At 42.1% G+C, this 17,416-nt stretch overlaps 1 protein-coding gene and 1 long non-coding RNA gene across 2 annotated transcripts in view; one reads left to right on the forward strand and one right to left on the reverse strand.

The window, feature by feature from the left end:
• The window catches only part of LOC138948433 (uncharacterized), a 179,115-nt gene that overhangs the window by 126,810 nt on the left and 34,889 nt on the right, over positions 1-17,416 (forward strand). The gene's annotated exons all lie outside the window — the stretch shown is intronic.
• Positions 1,184-16,923, reverse strand: LOC138948430 (inter-alpha-trypsin inhibitor heavy chain H3-like). The gene is made up of 4 exons (XM_070319966.1): positions 16,371-16,923; positions 12,933-13,102; positions 9,715-9,892; positions 1,184-3,004 (listed from the first exon to the last, which is right to left on the reverse strand). The coding sequence occupies exons 1-4, from the start codon at positions 16,767-16,769 to the stop codon at positions 1,628-1,630; spliced, it is 2,124 nt and encodes a 707-aa protein (XP_070176067.1). The 5' UTR covers positions 16,770-16,923; the 3' UTR covers positions 1,184-1,627.

The following is a 17,416-nucleotide window of genomic DNA, read 5'->3' on the forward strand; positions in this document are numbered from 1 at the left end:
TTTTCTGAATTCAGATCTGCCGTGCACAATCGTTTATCGCTAGCAAGATTCCAAGGAAAAGTAACTCTCATACTTTGTCTAGCGACACGAGTAGTTCCCCTTCCAGATTTCGGCTGCATCGACAAAACTGCAATCCGACGGTCAGTTTTCAACAATATTTCATTTTATAAACAGATCACACGCAATCAATTGCAAACATTTAATCAACTTAAAGAACATGCAGCGGTTTCATACACTATTTTGCCCCAGAAAACTGAACTTCATACAGTTTTTAACGTTGGAACATGGGTGTAAAACTTCGTCTGCTAGTCACATTCGAGGAAAGAACATTTCCTGAGCGATACCAAAACATGAACAGAACACACACTATCTGCCTTTACCGCCACAGCAGAATGACAACATAACTGTGTACTTGATTTTAGTTCAAAACATGGAAACTGACAAGAAGTGTTAACAGAATTGAATGATTTGCACGGAACTATACAACCGCGCATTAATCGATCGCCTGCGCAGGTAGACTGGTTGGGTGAATATGATTCGATCAAACTTTCACACAAAAACTCCTCTTTTCTTTGAATAACTGAAGAAAGGAGGAATAAAGAGGTTACATACCTCGTCTCAGTGATTATCAAAAATAATGGTCGCATTTTTCATGATCCGCTAACTTCGACCATTATTTTTGATAATCACTGAGACTCGGCATGTATTTGTTTGTTTATTTGTTGCTTAACGTCCAGCCGACTACGCAGAGCCATATCAGGACGAGGAAGGGGGGGATGAAGGGGGCCACTTGTCAAGCGATTCCTGTTTACAAATGCACTAACCCATTACTTGTGTCCCAGCAGGCTTTAGTAAAACTAAATTAATACCTACTGGAAGATTACCAGTTTCCAGTATGTTAAAATAGGCTTAACCTATCTACTGCTGGACTTACATCAGAACACTAACAGATTAAACTATACATGAATCGCGAGACAAGCGGCAAGAGAAGAGATTTTTGGAAAAAATACAGGTGAATGAGCAAGAAGGCAGAAAAAAGAAAAGAATTCATGAAGAAAAAGAGAGCATGACAGGAAAGAGGAACCAAAAATCTACCTAACAGCAAACTAGAAAGCTCCTGCGGTTCCAAAAACAGGAGGGGCCTTTAATTTCATAACCGCAGTGCCCCACTGCGGGAACTCGGCATGTAACCTCTACGTAAACCACACAGATACTTTGACAGCCAACAGACAGAGCTACACCGATTGTCATAGTCATCAGTGCCCATGACAGTGACATCACAGAGATAAAAGAATTGTCATAGTCATCAGTGCCCATGACAGTGACATCACAGAGATAAAAGAATTGTCATAGTCATCAGTGCCCATGATAGTGACATCACAGAGCTAAAAGGATTGTCATAGTCATCAGTGCCCATGACAGTGATATCACAGAGCTACAAGGATTGTAATAGTCATCAGTACCCATGACAGTGACATGACAGAGCTACAAGGATTGTCATAGTCATCAGTGCCCATGACAGTGACATGACAGAGCTACAAGGATTGTCATAGTCATCAGTGCCCATGACAGCGACATCACAGAGCTACAAGGATTGTCATAGTCATCAGTGCCCATGACAGTGACATCACAGAGCTACAAGGATTGTCATAGTCATCAGTACCCATGGCAATGAAGTGACCGATGCTGAGGAAAAACTTGCTGTGTCCTCACGTGGGTTATGGTACACAATGTCGCCCCTTCCGCTTTTCCTTTGCGAGCTGCCCCTTCCCACCAAGTTAGAATAGTCCTTCAGTGAATCTACGGGTTCATACTTCTCCACCACGATGCTGAAGGACGTCAAAGGCGTGACAAAGCTGTAGGTCAAGGACATGTTCAGAGCCTGTTCCCTGGTCGTGTTCTTCTCAGCTTCAGACGACAGCGTTTCCATCGATTTCAGCAGACTCTTGATCTTCATGTACGCCCACAGCTTTTCCGTCAGGTCGTCCTCCACTTCTGGGTGACTCAACACTTCCACTTTCCCGACAGGCACCACAAAATCCATCGCTCCTTCCGCGCCTGTGGCGTGCAGCTCGGCGTCTAAGGAGTCGAGCCCCGTACCGCCGGCCATCTTGGTTTTGCCTGCGACGATGATCTCCCTTCCCTCGAAGAAGAGAGGGAAAGTGGTGAAAGTGAGGAGGGGGGTATCCACGACGTCTCTGCTGTATCTGGCCGCGACGTCACAGAGAACTGGAGTGCTTATCTCTTCGTAGAAATTCCTCAGCTGATCGTTTGCATCCTTTTCTGCATAGATCCTGCGAGCAAAGCCGCGGTTCAGATCTGACAGCTTGGAGAGGAAAGCGTAGTTCATGTTGAAGCCAAAACCTAGCGAGAAGATGGACGATCTTCCTCTGTTCTCCGTCGTTACTTCACGGATGATTTGAGCTGTATCAGTGACGCCCGTAGTTGGATCACCGTCGGTCAAGAAAACGATGATGTCAGCAAATTTACACGATTTCTCTTCACGATCTTTGAGCAGAATTCTCAGACCTTCCATTAAGGCAAAATGGATATTTGTCCCTCCCCTGCTCTCCAGTTTCACTCTGACGAAGCCCTTAGCCTTGTCAATCTCCCTGCCCAGAGTGCTCATGGGTGAGTCCGCCCACGCCTCCAGCCCGTCGTCAAACAGCAGAATGTTGAAGGTGTCCGATTCCTGTTTCTTCAGATCGTCCAGAATCTTCAGCATAGCTTCCTTGGCCTGTTCAATCTTTTCGCCGCTCATAGACCCGCTGATGTCGATGATGAAGAGGATGTTCTTGGGCAATGGGGCTAGGCCTGGCGGGGCAAAGAAGTGGGCGAAATAGTCGTTCTGGACGATGATGCTGCCCCCCGCAGGCTCATTGTTGACACTGTAGAGGACGATGAATTCGCCGTGGATGCCTCTGTCAGCGTCAAAGCTGCGCTGCATCTCTACCGTAGGACGGAAGACGAGCTCTCTGGAGTCTGGTTTTGCCATCATCTGAGTCTGTGGACAATGAGGGTAAAGATTAGCTGGTGTTGCTACTGTGTGTGCGTTGTTGCCTGTGACATCTCACTGCACCTTCTATCCCTTTATGTCAGTGCTGTTCCTTTGTCACTTGGGGGGGTTGTTTGTAATTTCATTTTTTAATTTTTTCATTTTCATTTCATTTTCATTTTCATTACTTTATTGTCCCATCGCTGGGAAATTCGGGTCGCTTCCTCCCAGTGGAAAGCTAGCAGCAACGGAGTCGCGCTACCCAGGTGTCTGCGTGTTTAGGTGTATTCAGCCACCTGCACTTATGGCAGAATGAACAAGGTCTTTTACGTGCCATTGTGATGACACGGGGGTGGGACATGGCTTCCGTCTCTGGGTCTGCACATAAAGTTGACCCGTGTCCGTCCCGGCCCGAATTCGAACCTGCGACCTTCCGATCACAAGTCCAGTGCTCTACCATCTGAGCTACCGGGCCCCCGGTGTTTGTTATGTGAAAATACTGGAAATCAGTCAGTCTTGCTTTTTTTTGTATCTGACATTTGTATGTGGTCAAAACAGAAGTCTTTGCTATGTTTTTTGTATCTGACATTTGTATGTGGTCAAAACAGAAGTCTTTGCTATGTTTTTTGTATCTGACATTTGTATGTGGTCAAAACAGAAGTCTTTGCTATGTTTTTTGTATCTGACATTTGTATGTGGTCAAAACAGAAGTCTTTGCTATGTTTTTTGTATCTGACATAATTGTATGTGGTCAAAACAGAAGTCTTTGCTATGTTTTTTGTATCTGACATTTGTATGTGGTCAAAACAGAAGTCTTTGCTATGTTTTTTGTATCTGACATTTGTATGTGGTCAAAACAGAAGTCTTTGCTATGTTTTTTGTATCTGACATTTGTATGTGGTCAAAACAGAAGTCTTTGCTATGTTTTTTGTATCTGACATTTGTATGTGGTCAAAACAGAAGTCTTTGCTATGTTTTTTGTATCTGACATTTGTATGTGGTCAAAACAGAAGTCTTTGCTATGTTTTTTGTATCTGACATTTGTATGTGGTCAAAACAGAAGTCTTTGCTATGTTTTTTGTATCTGACATTTGTATGTGGTCAAAACAGAAGTCTTTGCTATGTTTTTTGTATCTGACATTTGTATGTGGTCAAAACAGAAGTCTTTGCTATGTTTTTTGTATCTGACATTTGTATGTGGTCAAAACAGAAGTCTTTGCTATGTTTTTTGTATCTGACATTTGTATGTGGTCAAAACAGAAGTCTTTGCTATGTTTTTTGTATCTGACATTTGTATGTGGTCAAAACAGAAGTCTTTGCTATGTTTTTTGTATCTGACATTTGTATGTGGTCAAAACAGAAGTCTTTGCTATGTTTTTTGTATCTGACATTTGTATGTGGTCAAAACAGAAGTCTTTGCTATGTTTTTTGTATCTGACATTTGTATGTGGTCAAAACAGAAGTCTTTGCTATGTTTTTTGTATCTGACATTTGTATGTGGTCAAAACAGAAGTCTTTGCTATGTTTTTTGTATCTGACATTTGTATGTGGTCAAAACAGAAGTCTTTGCTATGTTTTTTGTATCTGACATTTGTATGTGGTCAAAACAGAAGTCTTTGCTATGTTTTTTGTATCTGACATTTGTATGTGGTCAAAACAGAAGTCTTTGCTATGTTTTTTGTATCTGACATTTGTATGTGGTCAAAACAGAAGTCTTTGCTATGTTTTTTGTATCTGACATTTGTATGTGGTCAAAACAGAAGTCTTTGCTATGTTTTTTGTATCTGACATTTGTATGTGGTCAAAACAGAAGTCTTTGCTATGTTTTTTGTATCTGACATTTGTATGTGGTCAAAACAGAAGTCTTTGCTATGTTTTTTGACTGATTGCTCTGCTTAACTGACTTGTTTTTGAGCGATGTATTTCTCTTGTCTTTGAGATACAGCAGTCCCTGCAATGTACGGCCCCCGGCGTGAGCGGACACCTGACATGTACGGACACATTTGCTCGGCACGGAGTGTTTTCCTTCTATATTTGCCCCCCCTTAAACGGACACCTGCAAAACGTGGACGCGGACACTCATTTTCGGTCCCAACACCAGGTCATACCTCCAATGTACGGACAGACCATCGTCAAATGTTCACCACAACAAAGTCGATAACAGAGCAGTCCGGCTCTTGGTACAAAGATCACAGCCGCAATGGCAGATGACAGTCACTGATAAGTTGAGTGCACGTGTATCCATCAGGAGAGAGGGGGGGGGTAGTTTTGGTCAGGAGTGGAGTACATGCGAAGATGCCAACATGAAACTGCACTGTGCTCTTTATTCTTGTCTGTTGGACGTAAACAACAGAAACCACATGTACAGTCGATGAAGGTCCTGAGCGAAAGAGAGTGAAAAACGGCCACAGTTCTCAGCATCGTGTGTCTGTGTGTAACCTCTTTCATTGACAAGATACTCTTGTTTCCCCTCAGCCTTGACCAGTGAGTCGGTTGCCTAATCTGTGAACCCTTCAGTTGTCTTGCTTTGTCAAAAGTTACGACACAGTCAACTGGTTTTGCTCTGAGTGAACAGTGCAGCTGGCCTCTCTGGCCACAGCCCCAAACAGTACATGGCTGGAGGGAGTGAGAGAGAGGGAGGGGGGGGTGGAGGGGTAGCTGGCTAAACTCTGTGGGGTGTCCGGTGTCACTACATGTCAGCAGGAAGAGCATTGGAGAGAAATAGAGAGGTGTACTCTTCCACACAATTTCCAAGCATCAGTTGTCACGGCTTGGGGTAGGCATTAGTGAGGGAGAGTGGGAGCTGTGTTATGTACTGTGTATTTCCGACTGAAGAGTGAAAAGTCACTGCCATGCCACATGATCGGCATGCAGTCAATAAAGCCAGACAAGAAGAAAATAAATTACATGACTATGACATGCAGCTCTATCTGCTGCTATTTCTTCAAACTGGTTTTCAAGGTATTCTTTCAAAGCATCTGCACACGCTCCTCTGTGCTGTGTTTGTGTGGCTGCTTTCGTATGTCAGTGCATGGTGAGTGTGTTCACTGCCTTGAGGATTTATTTTATCTCTTCTTTTCAACACTTTTCATACAAATCATTTTTACAGAACGTTTAAAGAAGTATTAGGAGTTTATTGTTATTGTTTAGTAGCCACAAGAAGTGATTAGCATAGATTCAATCCTGTTGTTTGTGTGTCTCTGTGTGAATGTATGGCGGAGGGGGTGGGGTGTGGTCACCCCTCCCGTGACCGGACACCTGCAATGTACGGACAGTTTTGCTATGGCCCAAGGGTGTCCGTTCATGAGAGGGACTGCTGTAATACCAACCCAGCTCAATCACTATCAGACCTGGGAACCCCTGTATGTATTGTGTTTGGAGTATTCTCAAAATGAGTTTGTTTGTTTGTTCGTTCATGGGCTGAAACTCCCACGGCTTTTACGTGTATGACCGTTTTTAACCCCGCCATTTAGGTAGCCATACGCCGCTTTCGGAGGAAGCATGCTGGGTATTTTCGTGTTTCTATAACCCACCGAACTCTGACATGGATTACAGGATCTTTTTCGTGCGCACTTGGTCTTGTGCTTGCGTGTACACACGGGTTTTTTCGGACACCGAGGAGAGTCTGCACACAAAGTTGACTCTGAGAAATAAATCTCTCGCCAAACGTGGGGACGAACTCACACTGACAGCGGCCAACTGGATACAAATCCAGCGCACTACCGACTGAGCTACATCCCCGCCCCTCAAAATGAGTGTACTCCACACAACATTTGAACTTCGATGATTCAAACATGCTTCGCACGCGTCTGTTGCATCGTTAATTAAGTTTACCAATTCATTTAAAACAAATGATTTGTTCAATGTTTAATGACAAAAGCTGTAATCATTGATCAAATTGCACTTTTGGCAGAATGACCGAGGTCTTTTACGTGCCACTGTGGTGACACGGGGGTGGGAGATGGATACCGTCTCTGGGTCTGCACATAAAGTTGACCCGTGTCCGTCCCGGCCCGGATTCGAACCAGCGACCTTTCGATCACAAGTCCAGTGCTCTACCACCTGAGCTACCCGGGCCCCCAGACACTAACAGACAAACATACAAGAAGTGTCCTTTCTGAAGCCTCATAGCATAACTATGGTGTATTATCACATTCAATTACTATTAGGCCAAAAAGAAAAATATGTCTGTTTTCGGTAACATCGCCGAAAAAATAGGGTCGATCGGTCGGATTTTTTATTTTTTATTTTTTTTTTAAACCTTTTTCTTACGTTTTCAGAGGGATTCCTGGCGTCATTGGCCGCCTTTTTTTTTTTGCGTGATGACGGAAACGGGAGGTAAGTCTCTTCGATTGTGAAGTCTCATCGACAGATTACCTCCCGTTTTTGTTGTTTGTTTTTTTTGGTGCGAAAAGCGAAAAAACCCTTTATTTATTTATTTATAAAGGAGATTTCTATAGCGCATAACTAAAAGCAGTATGCGCTTTACAATATCACTAGGTATAAGCACACGCAAACATACTCTGATTAAATAGAACTTTAGGGTCGGCGCTTAACTCTTACCAGTTCGCTCCCTTGCCCATCGTAAGCAAGCTTACGATGCCCCCCCTGTAGTTTTCCACTGACCAATTATCTAATTATAATTTTTTTTTTTTTTTTTTTTTTTTTACATTGGATGGGTCGGACAGTGGATAAACTCATATTTAAGACACACTTTATGACTGAAACAAGCTGGGTTTTTGTTATAAGTTAGTTATAGAAATGCATTATTAGGCACAAAAAAAGAAAAAAGTCTGTTAACGGTAACATAGGCCAAAAAAATAGGGTCGGTAGGTCGGGACTTTTTTTAAAATTTTTTTTTATTTCCCCAAAACATATTTTTAAGTTATTTTGCCAAAAAACAAAGCCCCTTTTTTTTTTTTTTTAAATTTTTTTTTTCAAATTTTTTTTTTTTCAAATTGTTTTTTTCAATTTTTTTTTTTTTTTTTTTTTTTAACCAAATGCCAAACAAAAGTCTAGGGTCGCGCGAAAAAATAGGGTCAGTCAGGATACCGTAAACAGAATATTTTTTGGGGGGGGCCTTAGGCATGAAACGTCCAACTTTGAAATTTGGGTGGGGGTATTCAGGTGACAATAACTTTTTTGTTTATCAGCAAAACTCTATAAAACTTTGCTATGTTATGTAAAATGAATGCCCAAACAGACTAGTTAGCAGCATATCTAAAATAAACTGAACACAAAAAAAATTTCTTCTTTGTGTTTGTCACGTGTTCCAAAAAATGGGCGTACAAATTTCAACAAAAATCATGTTGTCACCCCCATAAAATTTTTACCTTTAAAGATAGCACAATTCTCTTTGCAAATATGAAAAGCTTATTCATTTTCCTTTCATTTGATATATAACTTTCTATATTTCATTTAGAATATGACCCCAGATAGCCACTCGGCAAGTAGGCACCAACAGCACTGTAAAATATGCCCTAAAACCCCCGAACTGGTAAGAGTTAAAAATAGGGTCGGTCGGGTTACCGGAAACAGACATATTTTTCTTTTTGGCCCTACATGTACTAAACTTTATTTATTTGGTGTTTAATGTTGTTTTCAACCACGAAGGTTATATCGCGACGGGGAAAGGGGGGAGATGGGATAGAGCCACTTGTCAATTGTTTCTTGTTCACAAAAGCACTAATTAAAATTTTGCTCCAGGGGCTTGCAATGTAGTACAATGTATTACCTTGCTGGAAGAATGCAAGTTTCCAGTACAAAGGACATTTCTTACATACTACTTGACTAAAATCTTTACAAAAATGGACTATATTCTATACAAGAAACACTTAACAAGGGTAAAAAGAGAAACAGAATCCGTTAGTCGCCTCTTACGACATGCTGGGGAGCATCGGGTAAATTCTTCCCCCTAACCCGCGGGGGGTATACACAGTACTAAACAGAACATTAAAACTGGGAAGACACAAGAACCGACAAGTAGAGAGAACAAGAACATAACACACAGACAAACAGCTAAATCTACAAGGCAAAAATGACAAACCCTAAACCCACTAACTGACCTCCTCAGAAATAGGAGGATAGGCTAGGATCCAATTATTCCTATCATTAAAATTTTTAATTTTGGGATTGCGCTCTCTCGTTTCCGTTGCGATGATAACCTAAACAGGTTCCTGCAATGTATCGACCCTAATCCTGACATGTAGGGTGGGGATGTAGCTCAGTCGGTAGCGCGCTGGATTTGTATCCAGTTGGCCGCTGTCAGCGTGAGTTCGTCCCCACGTTCGGCGAGAGATTTATTTCTCAGAGTCAACTTTGTGTGCAGACTCTCCTCGGTGTCCAAACACCCCGTGTGTACACGCAAGCACAAGACCAAGTACGCACGAAAAAGATCCTGTAATCCATGTCAGAGTTCGGTGGGTTATAGAAACACGAAAATACCCAGCATGCTTCCTCCGAAAACGGCGTATGGCTGCCTAAATGGCGGGGTAAAAAACGGTCATACACGTAAATTTCCACTCGTGCAAAAAAAACACACGAGTGTACGTGGGAGTTTCAGCCCACGAACGCAGAAGAAGAAGAATCCTGACATGTAAAGAAAAATATTTGCCAAAATATTGAAAAAGAAAAATCTAACCTGGTTACTGATGTGTCCTCTTTTGTCTATATGTTAAGAAAAAAGCAGGAATGCTATTGGATTCTGTTTGTTGACTGACCTGGTCAGCAGCGGAGCTTGAAATCAACTCAGCGTCGCTGCCTGGAAGCTTGTAGGCAAAGTACTTGAACCCCTGCCGCTCAGCGAAGTAGACGCGAACTGACATGTTGGCCACAACGCTCCCTGGCTGAATCATCAACCTCTGTCTGTAGGTCCCTGCCCGCCGCTCCAGTAACTCACTGAAATGGACAGAAAGGGTTTGTGTGTTATTACACCCTCGGTATAGGGGTGTGTATAGGATTCGGTCGATGTGTTTGTTTGTGTGTTTGTGTTCGCATATAGATCTCAAGAATGAACGGACCGATCGTCACCACACTTGGTGAACAGGTTCTATACATTCCTGAGACGGTCCTTACAAAAATTGGGACCAGTCAAACACACGGTTAGGGAGTTATTGGTGGATTAAGATTCTACAAGGACTTATAGAGGGACATATTAATGGTCAAAGGGAAATAACCTTCTCAGTTGGTGGCAGTGAGAATGGTTATTTCCCTTTGACCAACGGGGGTGTTTTTCCTACCTCGGAGGAATTTCTTGTTTCTTACATTATTATCATCCCCTTGCTGGAAAATAGACGAACTCCGGAAATAACTGTCTTTTTGTGATTGTGTTTTTATTTATTTGAAGATTCTTTAAATGTGTAAATTGTTGCTGTAATGAAGATAATGAAATATTAGAATGAACATTAATTGTAAGGCGATTAGAACTATATTAGGATTTGCGCCATATAATTATTATTATTGTATTTTTAAAAAAAAGTGTTATTGTTTGTGGAAGAGCCCCTTTTTCCCAGCTTTCACTTGGGAGGACTGAGGTCAGCTACATGTGACATTGAGCTAGTTTCCATATACAACACAGGACTGAAAGTGGCGAGTATTTTACTCCTTATGGTGAGTAGAAACATGTACCGTATTTGACGGATTACAAGACGCACCGTTTTATAAGCCGCACCCCCGACTTTTAACAAAAAAATTGGGACGAGCCACGTATAGGCCGCGTCACTATATTAGCCGCCGTCGAAAAAAATATAATCAGATCGTGTCAATCAATCAAAACAACCAGGCAAACAAAAGTACGGTATTTGGCGAAATCGGCTCCGAGAATAAACAAGTGAAACAAAGAAGAAAAGTGAAAAAGTTTGAAGAAAAATATCACACACACAATTTGTAACCAACACACACACATGTAGTCCCGCCCGGAATAAGCTTTTTTGGGATGATTTACGACTTTTGCGCACATTTCGAGCAGACGAAAACACAACATGGCGGCTCTCGCTCCTCCAACTATCGCAAGACACAAAAAAACGAAATCTCGCGTGCGCGAGATCCTGATGCAACCGGTGTTTCTCTGTACGCTATCTTGTCACGACGACTTGTTGACAAACAAAGATTCGCGAAAGAAAGAGAAAAGCGCCGAGTCTTGAGTAGAGAGCTAATAAAGTACCGGTAATCGCTAATCGAGCGAAATAAAAATCCGCGGCGACTTCCATTAGGTGAATGCTATTCAAGTTTAGGTAATGTTTTAGCTGCATCTTTTTATAAGCCGCAATGCTAATTTTTTTTTTAAAGTCGCGGCTTGTAGTCCGTCAAATACGGTAACTGGCGAGTAGAAATGTTCATTTACTCGCCAAATGCGAGTAAAGTTGCTGAAACAAATTGTCGGTTCGGCTAGTAAAGTTCGCTCTCTGGCTAGTAAATGTACAGAATCACTAGCCAAAGACCAGTACGCCAAAAAATTTTACTTTCAGGGCTGCAACAGGATGGACAAAAAAATGCATACACTTGAATGTTGTATTTTAAAGACAAAACAATGTCCTGTCGGATCTCTACTGACTCTAATTTATGGATAAATATGATAAGTAACGTTTTTGTGAGATATCACAGAACTTCCAAAAGTCCTTGTGGTTTTGGGACTCTCTACAAATTCCACTGAGGGGCTCCTAGGACCACCTAAACATTTTATAATTGGGGGTCCGGGGACCGTTTACCCCCAAAACTTGAAGAGTAATTTTGTTTGTTTGTTTGTTTGCTTAACGCCCAGCCGACCACGAAGGGCCATATCAAATTGACAGAAGTCATAACGTGCGCCACACACAAGACAGAAGTCGCAGCACAGGCTTCATGTCTCACCCAGTCACATTATTCTGACACCGGACCAACCAGTCCTAGCACTAACCCCATAATGCCAGACGCCAGGCGGAGCAGCCACTAGTACTAGATTGCCAATTTTAAAGTCTTAGGTATGACCCGGCCGGTGTTCGAACCCACGACCTCCCGATCACGGGGCGAACGCCTTACCACCAGGCCAACCGTGCCGGTAGTAATGGTCAAGTCAAAAAAATAGTAATCTAATGACCAAAAGAGTAACCTAGTGGTTACAAAAGCCATTATTTGCAACACAAACCTAATTTGAAACACATTTGAAAATCGTAGTCTGGATTTAAATGGAGTATTTTTTTTCCCAAATCCTAAAAATGAGTAATCAATTACTCCAAAATAGTAGGGGTAAACTGTACAGGTGTGAATCTAGGTAGAGAGTAGGTGAGGAGACCTGCTTCCATTTGCAGGGTTTCAATTACTATTGCGCCCTGCGCCATTGGCGCATTAAATCTGAAAATGTCCCATCACAATTTGCGTCAGTGCGTCATAGGGCGCATTGAGATTACGTTCCACTGCGCCAGCAAATGTACACTTTACATCGGATTACACACACACACAGATAACACGATATAGTGGCTAATTCTCAGATGGCACCATATTGCACTATTTTGCATCTTTGGTCAAAACGTGTACAGGCCTCTTTGGTGCTTCTTGCCTTCGACTATGTCCCATCGGAATTTGGTTGAGAGGGACAAATGTCCCATTGCCTTTTTCTCCCAGGCTAAACCCTGCATTGGACACTCACTTGTAGAGGATGAAAGTCGCTTGTTCATTTCAACTGTGCTTGTTATTCTCTCAGGTGCCAAGAGAAAGGTTCCGTATAACTCTCGCTTACTCCATTACACATGTCATATTCATAAAGAGCGATTACTTCCCTTTGGTTATTTGATAACTTTCTTGTAGGCAAGGGTAAAGAATGCCGTTCATCCAGGGTGCAACTGCAAGGTTAACGTTGATGGTACAGATTTTGAGGACCCCCATAAAAAAATTATATTTGGGGGATACCGGGACCGTCTAGGTAGAGCGTAGGCGGCAAGCCCTGCTTCCATTGGACACTTACTTGTAGACAATGGTGAAGAATGCCGTTCCACGAGGTGCAAGGTTGACGTTGATGGTGAAGAGTTCCATGCCGCGCTGTGGTTTGAGTGGGGACTGCTTCACCTGGCCCGCCGTCTGGTTCTTGGCCTTGGCTTGGTCATACCTCTGCTGTGCCGCCTCTTTCTCTAGCACCTGCAAAACGTTAATCACCGTTAACTGGACATTTTTGTGGTTCTTGCAAGTACTCCTTCTAGAGAAGTAGTCCTTGGGTTCTTGGCTTGGTCGTACCTCTGCTGTGCCGCCTTTTTTTTTAGCACCTGCAAAACGTTAATCAGCGTTAACTGGACATTTTTGTGGTTCTTGGCTTGGTCGTACCTCTGCTGTGCCGCCTTTTTTTTTAGCACCTGCAAAACGTTAATCAGCGTTAACTGGACATTTTTGTGGTTCTTGGCTTGGTCGTACCTCTGCTGTGCCGCCTTTTTTTTAGCACCTGCAAAACGTTAATCAGCGTTAACTGGACATTTTTGTGGTTATTGGCTTGGTCGTACCTCTGCTGTGCCGCCTTTTTTTCTAGCACCTGCAAAACGTTAATCAGCGTTAACTGGACATTTTTGTGGTTCTTGGCTTGGTCGTACCTCTGCTGTGCCGCCTTTTTTTTAGCACCTGCAAAACGTTAATCAGCGTTAACTGGACATTTTTGTGGTTCTTGGCTTGGTCGTACCTCTGCTGTGCCGCCTTTTTTTCTAGCACCTGCAAAACGTTAATCAGCGTTAACTGGACATTTTTGTGGTTCTTGGCTTGGTCGTACCTCTGCTGTGCCGCCTCTTTCTCCATCACCTGCACAAAGGTAATCAGCGTTAACTGGACATTTTTCTGGTTCTTGTTTCCCAATCATTTGGTTTTGAACAATTCCATTCAATCTATGAGAAAAAGGACACTTGAGCCAGGTTCTAGCCAAGATTTCTGTCCTTAAAAAAATTAAAATAAAATCTTTGCTCTTGACATTTTTTTGTCGGTTTCTTGATGCCATTATTTGCTTTATGACGCATTATCAAACTATATAGGCAGGTTTCATGGTATTAGGCCATTTTGATAGTCTCAGATTTGCTTAGTCTTTTAAATCCATATCTGTGAGAATCTGCTGTATTTGTTGTATTAACATGCAAACTAGTTGTTGTTTAAATACTTTTTTGAAAATAAAAGTTGAAATTTTTGATAATGTGTTTATTTATGCGCGTGTGAATGGTGGCGATCGTCAAAATACGGACGGATGAATTTACTTTTGCCACAGCATCACTAAACAAAGAACTAAATTCCAACACATACATGCACAAGTATCAATGCTGTGGTGGTTGAGAGTGCCAGAACACATTGAAATGATTGTTTTTCAACAACAATCGATATCCATAACACAAATTCTAACTTATACTAGCTCCGCAAAAAAAAATGTATGGGGATTCGGATCTGTCCGTCCGCATAGCGATATCAAGAGCATCGAAACTAATTGTGATTTCACAGGACAAAAACACAAGTTTACCTAATTTTTTATACTGTAAATACAAGTTTGTGCACCCTTGAAGTGAGTTATAATGTTGCCGAGGTCAATTTGCCCTTGATCGACGCACAGTGACCCGAGTTTCAAAGTTGCGATCCAGTCCGTCTAAACAATGTAACGATCGCCACTTTTTTCTTTTCATTCAAAAACTAACCGTTTGGGGAGGAAGTGACCTCACGTTGTTTTACGTTGACGCTCGCGCTCGACAGAAAAAGACCGCAACAGTTTTTCAGTTAAAAAAATCGCAAAGTAATTACATTTTCTGAGGTTTTCTAGTGTCCGTCTAGTAACAATCGCCACTCTAGCGATCGCCACTGAGTGTTGAAGTCACATTTAACTCCATTTTCGACTGTTTTAAGAAACTATTTTGACGCTCAATCGTCACGTTTCAGTGTCGAAACACGTACTGTGCATTTGCAATCAGCCGGTGTGTCCAAACTGAAATGCGAGTGATGCCTCGATTTGTGGCGATCGCTCACGTGGTTGACGGACAGAAATACCTTCTTAGGGGGTAGGGGAACAGTTACTCCTCCATACAATAATGGTGTTTACAAATGATTGCAAACTTGTCTCTTTATAAACTGTTCAGACATGTCTTCTCTTCAATAATTTTCAGTTTTGCTCGGTTTGTTAATCAGGAGCACCCTGCAGATAATTTTTCATCTGTGACAATGCTCGAAATGTTGACGTAATTCCAATGCCCATATCCTTCTCTTGTTACCTCATCTAGCCAAAACCATTGAAGATAGAAAGACATTTATTGAACAAACTAGATGCACAACACCAGTCTTAACACGTTTTGTTCTTACATGTATATGAAAATATTGATGGCCATGGAATGGTTGGAAAAAAAACACGGTTTTTTCCTTCAAAACGGTCTAGGTCTGCCGGAAGTCGTATTTTTTCAAACCATTCATTTGAAGATCAATATTTTGATATACATACAAGAACAAAACTTGTTAAGAATGATGTGTTGCATATTTTTTGTTCAATAAATGTCTTTCTATCTTCAACGGTTTTGGCTATATGAGCTATATGCATGCATAGGATGACCGTATTGCTTTTTAGCGTTTTCAGGGTATGCCGCTTTGCGCCTGGTTTTTAGATATAAATAAGGACCAGGACTATAAAAAAAATTACTGTTTTTAGTTGTAACAAACTCACTTTGTTGAAAAACATGTCCTTTGAATTGTGTGCCAACATTTATTTTGTAGAATTTGAGTGTGTAAATAGTAAATTGCTGAACACAATACTGTGAAACCTGCCATTTTGCTTTCGACATCACAGGTTTTGAAAAATGTCAGGAATCCTGACTTCAGTGTTGCAGACGTCACCACAGACATTAGGCAAAAAAAAAAAAAAAGGTCCGTTTACGGTAACCCGACCGACCCTAGTTTTTAGGCCCGACGCTAATCTTTTTTTTGGATCGTCTGAAAAAAAACACAAAAAAAACGCATCCAAAATAGAGCTGTTTGCGCTCAAACAGCAGACGACAGAAGGGAGGTAAGCTCAAAGTACTGTTTATAGTTATGTTGGGCAAAAACAGGGATTGATGAGAAGAAATGAACTGTGAAACATCATAGAGAGGGGAGAAAAAAAAAAAAAAATGCAAAAAAAAAAAAAAAAAAAAAAAAAAAGCCGACCTACCGACCCTATTTTTTCACCCTATGTTACCGTAAACAGACCTTTTTTTTTTTTTTTGCCTTACGAATCCAGATTTTTGGCATATATACCGAAAGAACCCCACCCATGTAAGTGTAACAGAAACATGTTGATACCTGCACCACATGGGGTCTCAAAGGGGGTTTTCCAATATAATAACTCAAGTGTGAGAATTTTTTTTTTGATACCTGCGTCTCAAAAGTGGGGGTTTCCCCTGTAAGTGGAACAGAAACATGTTCATACCTGCGCCATATGCACCTGACCGTCAACCACCATGGAAAAGTTGGACATGAAGGCCGCTTCAGGCACTTGGACCTGGAAGCTGACCTCCTTGCTTCCCTCCTGGGCCTGGTTCAAAACCTCGCTCTCCATCTTCACTGTGGCAAAACGCGAGTAGAGCTTGGAACTGACATGGAACTGCTTTATTTCCACACTCCCAGAAACATCTCGCTGATGCCTTTGAAGAGGCGCTGGCCCAGCAGATTGCAGCTGAAGCGATGCACTCTGATCTTGAATGGCGAGAAGGTGGGTTCCTGATGATTTCAGCTTGGAGCCGTACGAAGCACAGGTGCAAAAACACAAGAGAAGAACAGGTACAAATCTTTTGAATGCGGGTAAAATATATTGATTTTTGAGCTCCATGTTGGTTGAACTGTTGTTGTGTTTTTGCCTCTTCACAATTAGCTACGTCCTCCACAGATGTCTGTGTCTTCTGTCCAAGACCAGGTCAGCAGTTTACATGTTGCTTCTTCGAGGAACAGAAGACTGTCGCTCTCTGCTGTGAAGAATGTGCAAACTGCAAAAGAAACAGAGAAATGGTTTAACAAATTCTTTACTTTTAGTCCAGAATGAAAACAGAGAAACTTTTCACTCTTATATATAAGCAGTTCCCGTACACACACGTGACTCATTAGGGCATCAAATAACGCTATTTTACCGTGTGCCCATGGGCATGTTTATCAACACCTTCACTCAGAGTTTCAGTGACCTTGAAACTATCAATACTGGTGACAGTCTTAAATTGGATAGTGGTTTATACCCTGAGTTGAACGCTGCTCATCTCATACCGGCACGGTTGGCCTAGTGGTAAGGCGTCCGCCCCGTGATCGGGAGGTCGTGGGTTCGAACCCCGGCCGGGTCATACCTAAGACTTTAAAATTGGCAATCTAGTGGCTGCTCCGCCTGGCGTCTGGCATTATGGGGTTAGTGCTTGGACTGGTTGGTCCGGTGTCAGAATAATGTGACTGGGTGAGACATGAAGCCTGTGCTGCGACTTCTGTCTTGTGTGT

Source organism: Littorina saxatilis, linkage group LG15, assembly GCF_037325665.1.
Source record: "Littorina saxatilis isolate snail1 linkage group LG15, US_GU_Lsax_2.0, whole genome shotgun sequence".
In the NCBI taxonomy this organism is placed as follows: Eukaryota; Metazoa; Mollusca; class Gastropoda; order Littorinimorpha; family Littorinidae; genus Littorina; species Littorina saxatilis.

Coding starts and splice junctions, on each gene's coding strand:
- LOC138948430 (XM_070319966.1), bottom strand. CDS start 16,769: ATGGAGCTCAAAAATCAATATATTTTACCCGCATTCAAAAGATTTGTA. Junction 13,103..16,370: donor GTCAGGTGCATATGGCGCAG/GTATGAACATGT, acceptor AACGTTTTGCAG/GTGCTAGAGAAAGAGGCGGC. Junction 3,005..9,714: donor CAAGCTCCGCTGCTGACCAG/GTCAGTCAACAA, acceptor CATTGTCCACAG/ACTCAGATGATGGCAAAACC.